General features: G+C 36.3%; 1 protein-coding gene across 1 annotated transcript in view; it reads left to right on the top strand.

Moving 5' to 3' along the window:
• Positions 1-3005: 3005 nt before the first annotated feature.
• The window catches only part of LOC135083160 (uncharacterized), a 137505-nt gene continuing 127813 nt past the window's right edge, over positions 3006-12697 (top strand). Inside the window, exon 1 of the mRNA XM_063977895.1 lies at positions 3006-3167. Within this exon, the coding sequence (XP_063833965.1) occupies positions 3006-3167 (162 nt within the window). The remainder of the gene's footprint in view (positions 3168-12697) is intronic.

Below are 12697 nucleotides of genomic sequence, written 5' to 3'. Positions count from 1 at the left end.
TTGCAGTCCAAACTTACCTGCAACATGAAGAGCTATGGGACTGCATCGAAAATTTTGACTCAGCGGCAGTTGTGGACAGAAAACGTGATACAAAAGCTAAAACAAAGATCATTCTTCTGGTTGACCCCATTAACTACGTGCACATTCAAGAAGCAAGTACTGCAAAAGAAGTGTGGGACAAACTGTCTTCTGTCTTCGATGACTCTGGGCTAACACGTCGAGTCGGCTTACTGCGTGATCTGTGTAACACCTCACTCAGTGCATGTCAAAGCGTAGAAGAGTACGTTAGCAAAATAATATCAACAGCTCATAAGCTCCGGAACATAGGCTTCAAGGTGGATGATGAGTGGCTCGGAACACTGCTGCTCTCTGGTCTTCCTGAGTCTTATCAGCCTATGATCATAGCTATCGAAAGCTCCGGCATGAAGATAACTTCCGATGCTATAAAAGCAAAGTTATTACAAGATGTAAGGCAATCTGAAAATAATACTGAAGCATTTGCGGTGAACAGAAATTTTAAGAAGTTTCACAAGAAAGAATCTAAGGGACCTAGATGTTACACATGTAACAAATATGGACACAAGAGTCCCGAGTGCAAATCCAAACCAAATAATGCACAGAAGTCTACGAAGTCTTCATATGCTGCTGTGTTCATGGCATCATCCAGAGACTATGGTGATGCATGGTATGTGGATTCCGGTGCGTCCGCTCACATGACAAAACACAAGAACTTGTTTCTGACTCAAACAGTTCCCGGTGTTCAGAATATAAGAGCTGCAGATAATAAGTTGTTAACTGTAACATGTGCAGGACAAGTGAGCTTAGATGTCTACAATCATAAAGGACAAGAAAACAAAGTACTGTTTACCAATGTACTGTATGTCCCAGATCTGGCAACCAATTTGTTGTCCGTGAGCCAGATATTCAAAAGTGGTGGCCAAGTGAAATTCAATAGTACTGGCTGCACTATTTTAAACAGCAAGAACCAAATTGTTGCCACAGCAAGTCTCATCAACAACATGTACCGGCTGAATATGCCAAAAGGCTATGCATGCATGTCAGATGTTGAAGAACAAGATAATTACTTATGGCATCAACGGATGGGGCACTTAAACTTCTACAGTTTAAAGAAGATGACATCCAACACTGAAGATGTAGTTCTCTCAGCAAAACCAGAGAAGTTGACATGTTTAACTTGCAAAGAAGGTAAACAGACACGACTACCTTTTAAACATGAGAGCTCCAAAGCTACAAAGGTTCTTGAGCTGGTCCACTCTGATATTTGCGGACCTATGGAAACACAATCACTTGGTGGTGCCAAATACTTCATCACTTTCCTTGATGACTATTCGAAGAAAATCTTCGTTTACTTTCTCCGAAACAAGTCTGATGCCATTGAAAAGTTCAAAGAGTTCAAGAATGAAGTTGAGAACCAGTTAGATGCTCGTATAAAAACTCTTCGCACAGACAACGGCTTGGAATATGTAAATGGAAATTTCTCAGAGTTTCTGAAAAGTGCTGGCATCATTCACCAGACAACCACACCCTACACACCGGAACAAAACGGAACTGCAGAACGAATGAACCGGACACTTGTCGAAAGGGCAAGATGTATGCTGCTTAACGCTAATTTGCCAAAAATGTACTGGGCTGATGCCATACATACTGCAGCCTACGTCATAAATCGTTCTCCAACTAAGTCCCTATCGTTCAAAACTCCAGAAGAGATGTGGTCCGGTCTGAAGCCAACAGTCAATCACATGAGGATTTTCGGCTGTGAAGCTATGGTGCACTTACCCAAAGAAAAACGAAAGAAATTTGATCCAAAGGCACACAAGATGATTTTCATCGGATATTGTGAACACACAAAAGGTTACAGATTCATAATACCTAATACTAGAAGAGTAATTAAAAGCAGGGATGCTGTATTTATAGAATCCAGTGTGAAAAGAGACTTTGTTCCTGTAGAGCTGTCAACAGCGACACCTGAAACAGAAAAATGTGATACAGATGATACAGATTCAGAAAACTCATATGATACAGTAACAGAGAACAGGTCTACTTCAGAAAGTGAGTACTTACCAGACACAAGTATCAGTTCCCCGGAGACCAGAAATATAACATTGAGACCTAGAAACAGAAACATACGAAAGGTACAAAATCTCGAAGATGAAGAGGAAAATACTTACCTGTCTAGACACGAAGAGACTCCAGTTGATTCTACAGCATACATTCCTGAAACATACAAAGAAGCTATTAGTTCAACAGAAAAAGAAAATTGGATAAAAGCTATAAATGAAGAGATAGATGCACACCAGAAAAATGAAACATGGACATTGGTAGAGAAGGAACCAAATGCAAAAGTTGTTGGATGCAAATGGGTGTTCAGACTAAAAGATGAACCAACTGGTCCACGTTTCAAGGCAAGGCTTTGTGCAAAATGATTTTCACAAACCCCTGGGATTGATTTCAAAGAAACTTTTGCTCCTACCGTGAGGTACGACTCAATCCGTTTATTGTTGTCAGTGGCTGCGCACGACAATCTTGAAATCATCCAGCTTGATGTGAAGACTGCTTTCCTTTATGGTGAGCTAGAAGAAACCATATTCATGAGTCCACCTGAAGGTCTGTCCTGTGATAAAAAGATGGTATGTAAACTTAACAAGTCATTGTATGGTCTTAAACAGTCTCCACGTTGCTGGAATAAGAAATTTGACTCTGTTTTAAAGAAATTTGGTTTTACTCAATGCACAGCTGATCAATGTGTATATGTTGCTAAAATCAATAATAATAAGTGTTATCTTTGCCTGTATGTAGACGATGGATTATTGTTCTGTAAAGATAAAAATACACTGAAAACAATAACAAATGATTTGCAGACCATATTTGAAATGAAAATATTAGATAAACCTAGTAACTTTGTAGGAATGCAAATTGAGAAATCAGACAAAGGCATATTTATACATCAGACTAAATATGTAGACCAACTGCTGCACAGATTTAATATGTATAATGCCAACCCCAACAGCGTACCAGTCGATCCGCACGTGAAGTTGCAGAAGGAAGACGGTGAGCCTGAAAAGAACATACCCTTCAGAGAAGCGGTGGGCTCCCTCATGCACCTGGCTATAGTGAGTCGACCAGACATAATGTATGCTGTCAGTCTGGTAAGTCGATTTCTTAATTGCTACAATGAGAGTCACTGGAATGCTGTCAAGAAAATCTTAAAGTATCTGAAGGATACGAAACAGCATGGCTTGTTCTACAGCCGATCACCAGAGTGTTCAGAAGTCACCGGTTATAGTGATGCCGATTATGCTAATGACGTCGACACAAGACGCTCAGTGACCGGTTATGTCTTTTTGAAAAACGGAGCGGCTGTGACATGGTCCAGTCAAAAGCAACAAACGGTAGCTCTTTCAACGACCGAAGCCGAGTTCATGGCGGCTTGTGCTGCCACTAAAGAAGCTCTGTGGTTGAGACAATTAATGTGTGATCTAGATGTTTATACGCAGGACTCTATATGTATTCACTTAGACAACCAAAGTGCTATTAGCGTAATTAAAAATATCAACTTTCATAAACGCTGTAAGCACATTGACATTAGATACCACTTTATCAAAGAGAAATATCATTTAGGAATTATAACTTTGAAGTATGTAAATACTGATAATCAGTTTGCAGATTTATTTACAAAAGCATTGTCAAAGGATAAGTTTCAATTCTTAAGGCTTAAACTTGGTATGTTCTCTTTTGAATCTCTTTTCCAAAAGTAAAATAATATAATTTGGTTATGTACTTGTTTGTAAAATGTTTTAATTTGTAATTGTGGAGGTACATAACACTAATGCATAAGTAACTAACATAGATTTTTGTTATCTTTGTTTTGTGAAAGGCTTAAATGTAGAGGGAGTGTTGAACCTTTTTTCTCACGCTTGACCGTATTTTTATTTTTTTATTTTGTCTATGACAGCTCTGTCACCTTTCTACTCTCTGATCTACGATCCGTACATGTAATTGTTTGGTGTTAATAAATTCACATTTATTTCTTCGATAAAGACTTTAATTTATCAATCCTATGTTATTTTTGATAAAAATAGGTGGTACAAAGTTCGCCGGGGCAGTGAATGGGAAAATGAAGCGAAGTATGATGAAATAAACGTTCGTGTTGACTCGAAATTTGCTGTCCCTAGAGATTTGAATAAAACTATATTTGATTGGCAACTAAAATAATATTGGAACGAGGAAGTGGTTTAATTTCTGCTTTAGTAGTTTCGAATCGTCTCATAAAATACGAAATTGTCAAACTCTATTGACACAGAGCTTAATGCTCACTAATTTCAAGCTTCAATTAACTGAATGCTCCGAAGGGAGCGTTGTAGGCAGTTTGAGCGTAAAAGATTAATTATCATCACGTTAATAGCCATAATAATTACTAGTAGCTTTTTGTATAGTTATCTAATGCAGTCTAAAAACCAAACCCGTCAACCCGCCGACATGAGTCGACTACGAACATGTCAAAAGTCCTTAAAAATATAAGTCATAGACATGATTCTTATATAGCTGCCGACACTAAGCCGCCGGGCTGTCGGCGGGCTTGATGTGTAGAGTCCTTCACATGTTGCCAAAAGTCATAGAAAGTATAAGTCATCGACATGACTCTTTTGAAATAAAGCCGCCGACACCAAGCCGCTGCTGGGCTTACTGTGTAATTAACTCGCAAAGACCGATTAATGCTCATGGAGTGAAGAAACAAAACACAACGCGCTGGTTCTTATGAAAATGCTCACGACTACCGTTCAAAAAGACTTTTTCAGCCATAAAGCGTAACATACATTACATATGATAAAAATCTAAATTGTTTCAGTGATTTATTTTGCTATACCTACCTAAGAGATGGGTTAATGGGTTAACTTAAATTACTGAGGCCATAAAAAGTAATAAGTCGGTTTTTTACCTGAACTGAATAGTGTGACCCTGTCGACATTGGCCTTATTATATTGCAAGATTGTCAAAGTTTATTATCAGGGTCAGGGTGGAAACGATAAGTGGTCTCACTCGATTATTTCTAAATTATACAAGATGTCAAAAAGTGTGGCTGGCATACATTTAGTATGGAAGCTGGAAACATTGAATTTTCGGATACATCTAGTTTATTTTGTAACCTATTATTGGTACCGTTCGAAAGAGCTCGTGAAGCACTTTCATGATCAGTAACCAGTTTTACGATATCTTGTATAGTTTAGAAATAATCGAGTGAGATCACTTATAGTTTCCCCCTTTATAGCAGAATACTAAAACACGCAGGAAAAAAATAATGTCAGTCCGTGTGAAACAAACAAAGCAAAATAGAAACTACTCCTTAAATATTCAGGTAAAAATCCGCGTAAATCCGAGCTAGAAAGAGCTTTTCCTCGCCCGGATCAAAACTTTTTATCAAACATTTTAGTGCCGTAATGAAAAGTTCTACCGCCCCTTTTATACGAGTATTGAAGGTGAATACTACAGCCGGGCTAGGATGCGCTCCGTGATAGAAATTTATCGATGATTTTAGACGACAAATGTAGGGGCTTATCGCGTAAAATCGACAAAATTGCGCGATAAAATTGCATAAAGGGCGCAGGGCTACGTCATTCGATTCGAATAGTGAATAATAGTGATGCTCATCATCATTATCATGTTATCCTTTTCTACTTTCTTCCTACTCTTATTAACAAACTAGCTCTCCGCCCGTGGCTTCGCCCGCGTGGAATATTATCTGTCATAAAAAACTTTATCGCGTGCATCCCTGTTTCAAAAACCGGGATAAAAATTATCCTATGTCTTTTCCCGGGACTCAAACTATCTCTATGCCAAACATCAAAATCGGTTCAGTGGTTTAGGCGTGAAAGCAAGACAGACAGTCAGAGTTACTTTCCCATGTATATCTATACCTACTTATAATAAATCTGTAGAGACGTCAATTCTGTACATGAAATATATTTTCAAAATAACTATCAAGGGGTGATTAGTGATCGATACTGATGCCAAAAATGCAATCAGTAAAATTTTTGTCTGTCTGTCTGTCTGTATGTTCCAAACAGAAACAATAACTGCTTGACGGATTTTAACGAAACTTGGTACAATTATTCTTCATACTCCTGGGCAGGTTATAGCATACTTAAGAATTCCCACGGGAACGGGAATTAGCGGGAAAATCCTTTTGAATGAAAAATCTAAACCGCTGAAGTTAGACGCTCGATATTTGGCATGCAGGTACCTTAGTAAACTTAAAGCTCAGCTACAACAGGATATTGCAAAATTCCCACGGGTACGGGAGTTAGCGGGAAAAAACATTTGTATGAAAAAATCTAAACCGCGTAAGATAGATGAAGGTGGTAAAACGGGATCCACGCGTACGAAGTCGCGGGCGGCCGCTAGTTTATAATATAGTAGTACAGATTATAATATAGTAGTACAGAAGTATAGCGACGACGTGATAAAGGTAGCGGGAAGGCGCTGGATGCAGGCCGCTACCAACCGTGCGATGTGGAAGTCATTGGGGGAGGCCTATGTTCAGCAGTGGACGTCCTGTGGCTGAAATGATGATGATGATGATGACAGAAGTATAGATGTAAAAGTTTGTGTGTTAATCTTCGATGAAAAAAAAGCTAAATGAATTTTGGTGTTGCCCAAATTACACAACTCGTGTCAAGTTTGGTCTTTTTGACTTTGCGGGCGAAGCAGCACACAAAAGCTAGTTAAAATAAACACACTATTTCGCGGAAAATACAAAAGAATAAAAAAATAGTATACCCCTTGACATAAATTGATTGGGCTATCGATATCATCCATATTTGGAGTACACCCTAGCCCAAATAGTGATTAATGGTTGGTACGAAGCTATCGATAGATTTAGACCACAATAGCGTACTGTAGGTCAACCTTGACTTCTTCGGTGTGGTACAAGACTTAAGAAAACGTTTTTAGAAATATTTGAACTGTTTTTATGTCTATCTAACTTCTTGTTTTTTGGACACTAAGCTTCTGGGGCAATGGGCACCTTGTTTAGTTTAACAAGTAATTTACGCGAAGCCTGATTTTTTCTTGTTTAACCACAACGAGCATTTTTGTTTTCTAGTTGCAAATTAATGTTTTTGTGTGTACTTTGCAGACTCTGTGCTTTTCCCGAATTTATAAACTAATTATTAGTACCGTTTAAAAAGAAAATAGAAATGTTTCCATTCAAATTATGGTACCTTTTATTTTAGCACTGAATATGTATTTATTATGTTATTTCATTTCCCTAACATGCAAGTAGATAAAATAGTAGATTTTATGTGAAGTCCTTGCTCAAAACATACAACTTATAGTGTTATGAATTATCAGCAGAATCCTCATTATTGTTATAAACCTTCCGCTGTCCTTCAACCGCCCCAAACGAATCACCACTCTATCACTTCCCTTCTTTTCCATCACTGTGTTTTGTTTTCCTGTTTTCATTCATCATGTCTGATTCCATTATGTCTATCCGTTTCAATAATACCTTAACTATAAATGGTTTCCACAGAGACATCCAGCAGGTACCTACTGTTTTTTGTAGGATGTATTAATAGTAACGTTCATAAGAACATGTTTGCAGTGTCCCGCAAAAATTCATAAAAACTAAAACTCATTTATTTATGCAAGTAGGCTTAAAGCACTTTTACACGTCCCAGTATTAACCCTACGACTACTTTAACAAAAATGGGCCAGCGCTGAGAAGAAGCAGCGCAAAAAACTGATCCATTCGAATTCAGAATTCAAATTTCAAACACTTGTGTGTTCACACGACAGTCCAGTTTTTCGGAATCCTGCATTACTGGATCCCTCCAAACTGTCGTGGGGACACGGGAGGAATATACATACAAATTTTCATAATCAAAAAATGTCTCCAAAAAGCTTTAAATGGTTAATCTCCTTCTTACACTTCTAACATCGCAATTTTCCGCGCCATCGCCTCAGATCAGTCAAGATCCCAGCTCGTTGATCATAATCCAGCGGTGGTCCAGCAAGATGGATGGAGTGACGCTCCAGGAGTGACTGATGGCCGTCATTAAGATAAGGGTTATTCAGGGACCATGGCTTTTGGAGATCAATGTTTCTTTATTCAATTTCAAGAAACTGTTAGAAGGTAGTGTTACAAAAAGGTGACGAAGACGAAATTGATGCGTTAGGTGTTTTATTTTCACAAAAAGTTATTAAACTTTGGCATGCTAAATAGCTAATAATATAGAATTGAGAAGATTCATAGAACAAATTTTTAATTTCTAAAATTACTTATTAATATCCAGAAATGTATAGATAACCTTGCAGAGTAAAAGTATTCAATAAAAATGTACAATGATAATATTACGAGTACCAATGAAAACATAAACTGAGATTTTCGGTACTAAATTGTTATTTAAATATTGTTTTTCCATATTCAAGTTGTAATTTGAATTTTACTCGATTCAAAATTTTCGTAATTCTCAGGAATTTTAATCATTATTTTGAGAAAAAGGCGCCTTTTGTGAATTCCTTCTGGGAACTCGTCGTCACTAAAATAACATCTTGATTTTAGGTAGGAATTTCTGAGAAAGGCCGTCACCCAACAGTCATCACTTTTAAGAATTTGGTTAATCTTAATATTTTATTCTTGAATTGTTATGCTCTTGAGTTCGCTTTAAATCAACCCTAGAGTTGTAAAGATGCATTTTAGCTCTACCAAACTGTTTCCACCAATAGTTAGTAAGTAAACAAAATAAATTATGCAATATTTATTTCGACAATGCATGCATAATTTTGCTTCTATTACTCCAAACTAAGAAGAGGCACAAGTAAGAACTACTTTTGATGAAACTTTGACGTAATTTACATCAAATTAATTAATTTAAATTAAATTACTTTATGGATTTGTTCAATCTAATGCCACACTTAAAAGAACCATAGCCTTTAAACATGGCTCAATCAGACTGACTGCTTATACAACTTGTAGGTACTTCTGTTTTGTAAATCTATACTTAATATTATAAAGCTAAAGAGTTTGTTTGTTTGTTTCTTTACTTGAACGCGCTAATCTCAGGAACTACCGGTCCGATTTGAAAAAATATTTCAATGTTAGATAGCCCATTTATCGAGGAAGGAATGCTATATACCATCACGCTACGAGTAATAGGTGCAGAGCAAAAATTAAAAATGTTGCGAAAACGGGTTTTCACGCGTACGAAGTCGCGGGCACAGCTAGTAAGTAAATAATTTCTTCCAAAATTACACCAACTTATTCACTCCATCCATTCCGATTAAGATTAGGCAAAAACATATTCCGAGCTAGAATCAATCCTAATTTGAGTCTAGGCAAGTTTTCCCGAATGGAGCTGATTATGACGGATGACCCTCTCGAGCTGGGAAGCCTCGGACGCTGCGAACCGGCAAATTGCTTGGGGATCTCCAAATGTGAGGGTAGGTAGGCATTCTGATTTAACTTTTTCCGTTTTTGTACCAGGAAAGTACCTATTAAACTACAGATTTTGTTGTACTTGGAAGGTATTGAACTTGAATTTACGGAAGTTTTGATCATGTTTTTATATTGAACTGAATTTAGCATGTGGCTTCGATCGCTATAAGATTTCTACCCCAGTTTCAGTGCTTGATTAATATTGGAAAATTCTCCCTTTCTTCACAGATGTCTACTTCTCATAGCAACTATCTGCGCGTGGAAAATTCTAGATCTAGAAACAACTTTAGAAGAACAGTATGGAGAAGGTCAAAGAATTTATATCGCCATATTGCCTTAAACTTAGAATACCTTTATTACTATCAGCAGAAAGCAGAAAATAGACTTCTATATCACTTATTTCATGACTACTTCAATATTGAAATATTTCCAAATAGAAAGTAAATTAAAAGATTGTACTTCTTATAAATTCTATGTCTATAACAATAAGAATTGTATCTCACACAGTGTTATATTTTATGGATATATTCTTATAGACTTACGGAAGCGTGTTTGTCACAATCCGTACAAAACGAAATCAAGCATAGCGAGCCTATTACATTTACTTTTTCTGTGGGTGAAGTAGGAAAACATCTCCCCCAATACCCCATTTTCCTTGACAACGCAAGAATTAATCAAGCTTAAAGCACATAATATAAACAGCACTCCTAATTTAATAATAAAACGTTATTCAACCGAGCCCAAAACTGCGCCCTGGGGTACCCCGTTTTCTTTGCAGTCAAGCTTGACACATCAAAGGGCTGACTTAAATCAAAAACAAACACGTCTGACCTTTGGGAAAAATCGGTGTGTTGTTGATGATATTACGCATTAAAATATTAAAGTTTAAAATGTCAACACACTTGTTTACACTACAATTTTGACATAATTAAGTCCATGTAAGTTTGCCTTTGATCATTGTTTGCATTCTATTATAATTATTTTGTTATGTTTAAACAGTTATTTGTATTGTTTTGTTACCGTATGTTGGTCATCATTTGATTTGCAATAAATGTAAGTACTATTGGTGCTATAGAGAATAAATATAGATTTTGATTCGTCGGAAAATTCTTACCAGGCAATGTAGGCAGTGTATTCTCTTTACTCCTATTTACGCGAACACACTACGAATAAAAGACAATATTCGTTCGGAGAATAGAGAAAATAAGGCATTACCCTCATTCCCAGCGAAATATTGGGTCAGGCATTTTTGCATTAGATCCACAGGCATCCGTATTATTCAGATAGACCCCGATGGTATTTACTTGGAATGTTACATCATGTTCGTCCTTTAATTTGTTTATCAATACTTAATTAGTACTCAATTTTATTGATGTAATTTATTAGGTATTAAAAAATTCTTTAACCTCTTGAGCTAAGCTAAATACAGGGTGGAATTTTATAATGTCACCTGTAGGGAAAGTACCCTTAATACTGTAGATAGAAAAGGACAGTGCCAATCCATGTATGGAAGTTGGACCAAGTGCTGCCCAGAGTCAAACCATAGTGCATTTTGTTCCACAGGCCAATACTAATTTGTAAACCGGAGCGCACTGAAATCTATCCCTGGAGTTAAGAGAAAAAAAGAGTTTTGTTTTGAATTATTTACATACAAAATATCATCGATGTATACGAACTACGCATAAGATTTCGCGATTTTGGCATTAAATAACACTCGCATATGTTGAACTTAACCATATTGCATCCGTACACGTTACTTTAGTACGACTTCGACATTCTTTATAAGCGATCAAGCGCTGTTGCATTAGTTTGGTTAGTTGACAGAAATTAATTATTTCCAAAATGGAGCAAGAAGTTTTAGCTTACAATAACTTTAATAATCGATTCTAATACACAAATAAATTGACTTTTTGCAAGGATAGAGAACTAAAACTTCTTGTTTCATTTTGGAAATAATGAATTTCTGTCAACTTACTAAACAATTAAAACAGCGCTAGATCGTTTTAAAGAATGTCTAAATCGCACTAAAGTAACGTGTACGGATGCAATATGGTTAAGTTCAACATAGCGAGTGTTATTTAATGCCACAATCGCGAAATCTGATGCGTAGTACGTATACATCAATGATATTTTGTATGTAAATAATTCAAAACAAAACTCTTTTTTTCTCTTAACTCCAGGGATAGATTTCAGTGCGCTTCGGTTTACACATTAGTATAGGCCTGAGGAACAAAATGCACTATGGGTTGATTCTGGGCAACACTTGGTCCAGACCCTGGCACTATCCTTTTACTCAAAGAAAACATTATTTTATTTTTGAAAAGAAAGAGAACTGCATTCAGATTTTCGAAAACTTTTCGAAAAACCAACATACCATTACAATTTTCTGTAAATAATTACAATATCTAATTAAGATTTCATGGTTTTCTTTTCATTTGATTTATCAACTTTGTTTGAGAGATTTCATCCTTATCCTTAACCCTAACGACTTATGTAATAAAAATACAGGATGTCATTTTTAACATTTTTAGTTGGTTCGATTCCCGTGTATAGCAAGCAAATTTTTGGACATCTTTGAATGCAGTTCTATTTATTTTAAAACATAAAGGAATGTTTTCTTTTGAGTAAAATTTTCTATCTACAGTATTAAGAGTACTTTCCCTTAAGGTGGCATTACAAAATTCCACCCTGTGTAATACTTGTGTTACGAGTAGGTACGTTCACCACAACAGTCTAGCGACGACGGGCAATTACTGGCAATTCTGAAATTGAGACACTGACACCGACACCATTGGGCTTTTGTCGTCCATTGGGAATCATTTCTGTGTTATATATAACGACTTTTAGAATTATTTCAGTTGGCCTTCATTATTTGTTTAACCTCTTATTTATTATTATCTTATTTTAGGTCTGTTTTAGGTTAATAATTCGTACCTAGATTCAAATTTGAAACTCTCAGTCCAGATGTTAATTTAATTACTAGTTCTATCTAGATAATTGTTTTGGGACCTCTCTATTAAGTTTTAAGCGTTCTGGCTAAAAGGCTATATTTCATTAAAATCACCAAAGATTTAATAAGACCAGACACATAATTGATGAATTAAGCATAAACCTACTACATACTTTGGACGATATTATTAATATTTTCTAAATTTAAAAGTGTCCTAATTTCAAACTTGTCTGTCCACATAACTTTCAGAATCAAACGCACGTTTCTTAAAAATACCTGGACCTCTTAAATTG

This window comes from Ostrinia nubilalis, chromosome 23 (genome assembly GCF_963855985.1).
Source record: "Ostrinia nubilalis chromosome 23, ilOstNubi1.1, whole genome shotgun sequence".
Lineage (NCBI taxonomy): Eukaryota > Metazoa > Arthropoda > Insecta > Lepidoptera > Crambidae > Ostrinia > Ostrinia nubilalis.
The sequence above is the reverse complement of the archived record's forward strand: the minus strand, read 5'-3'. Positions and strand labels throughout refer to the sequence as shown.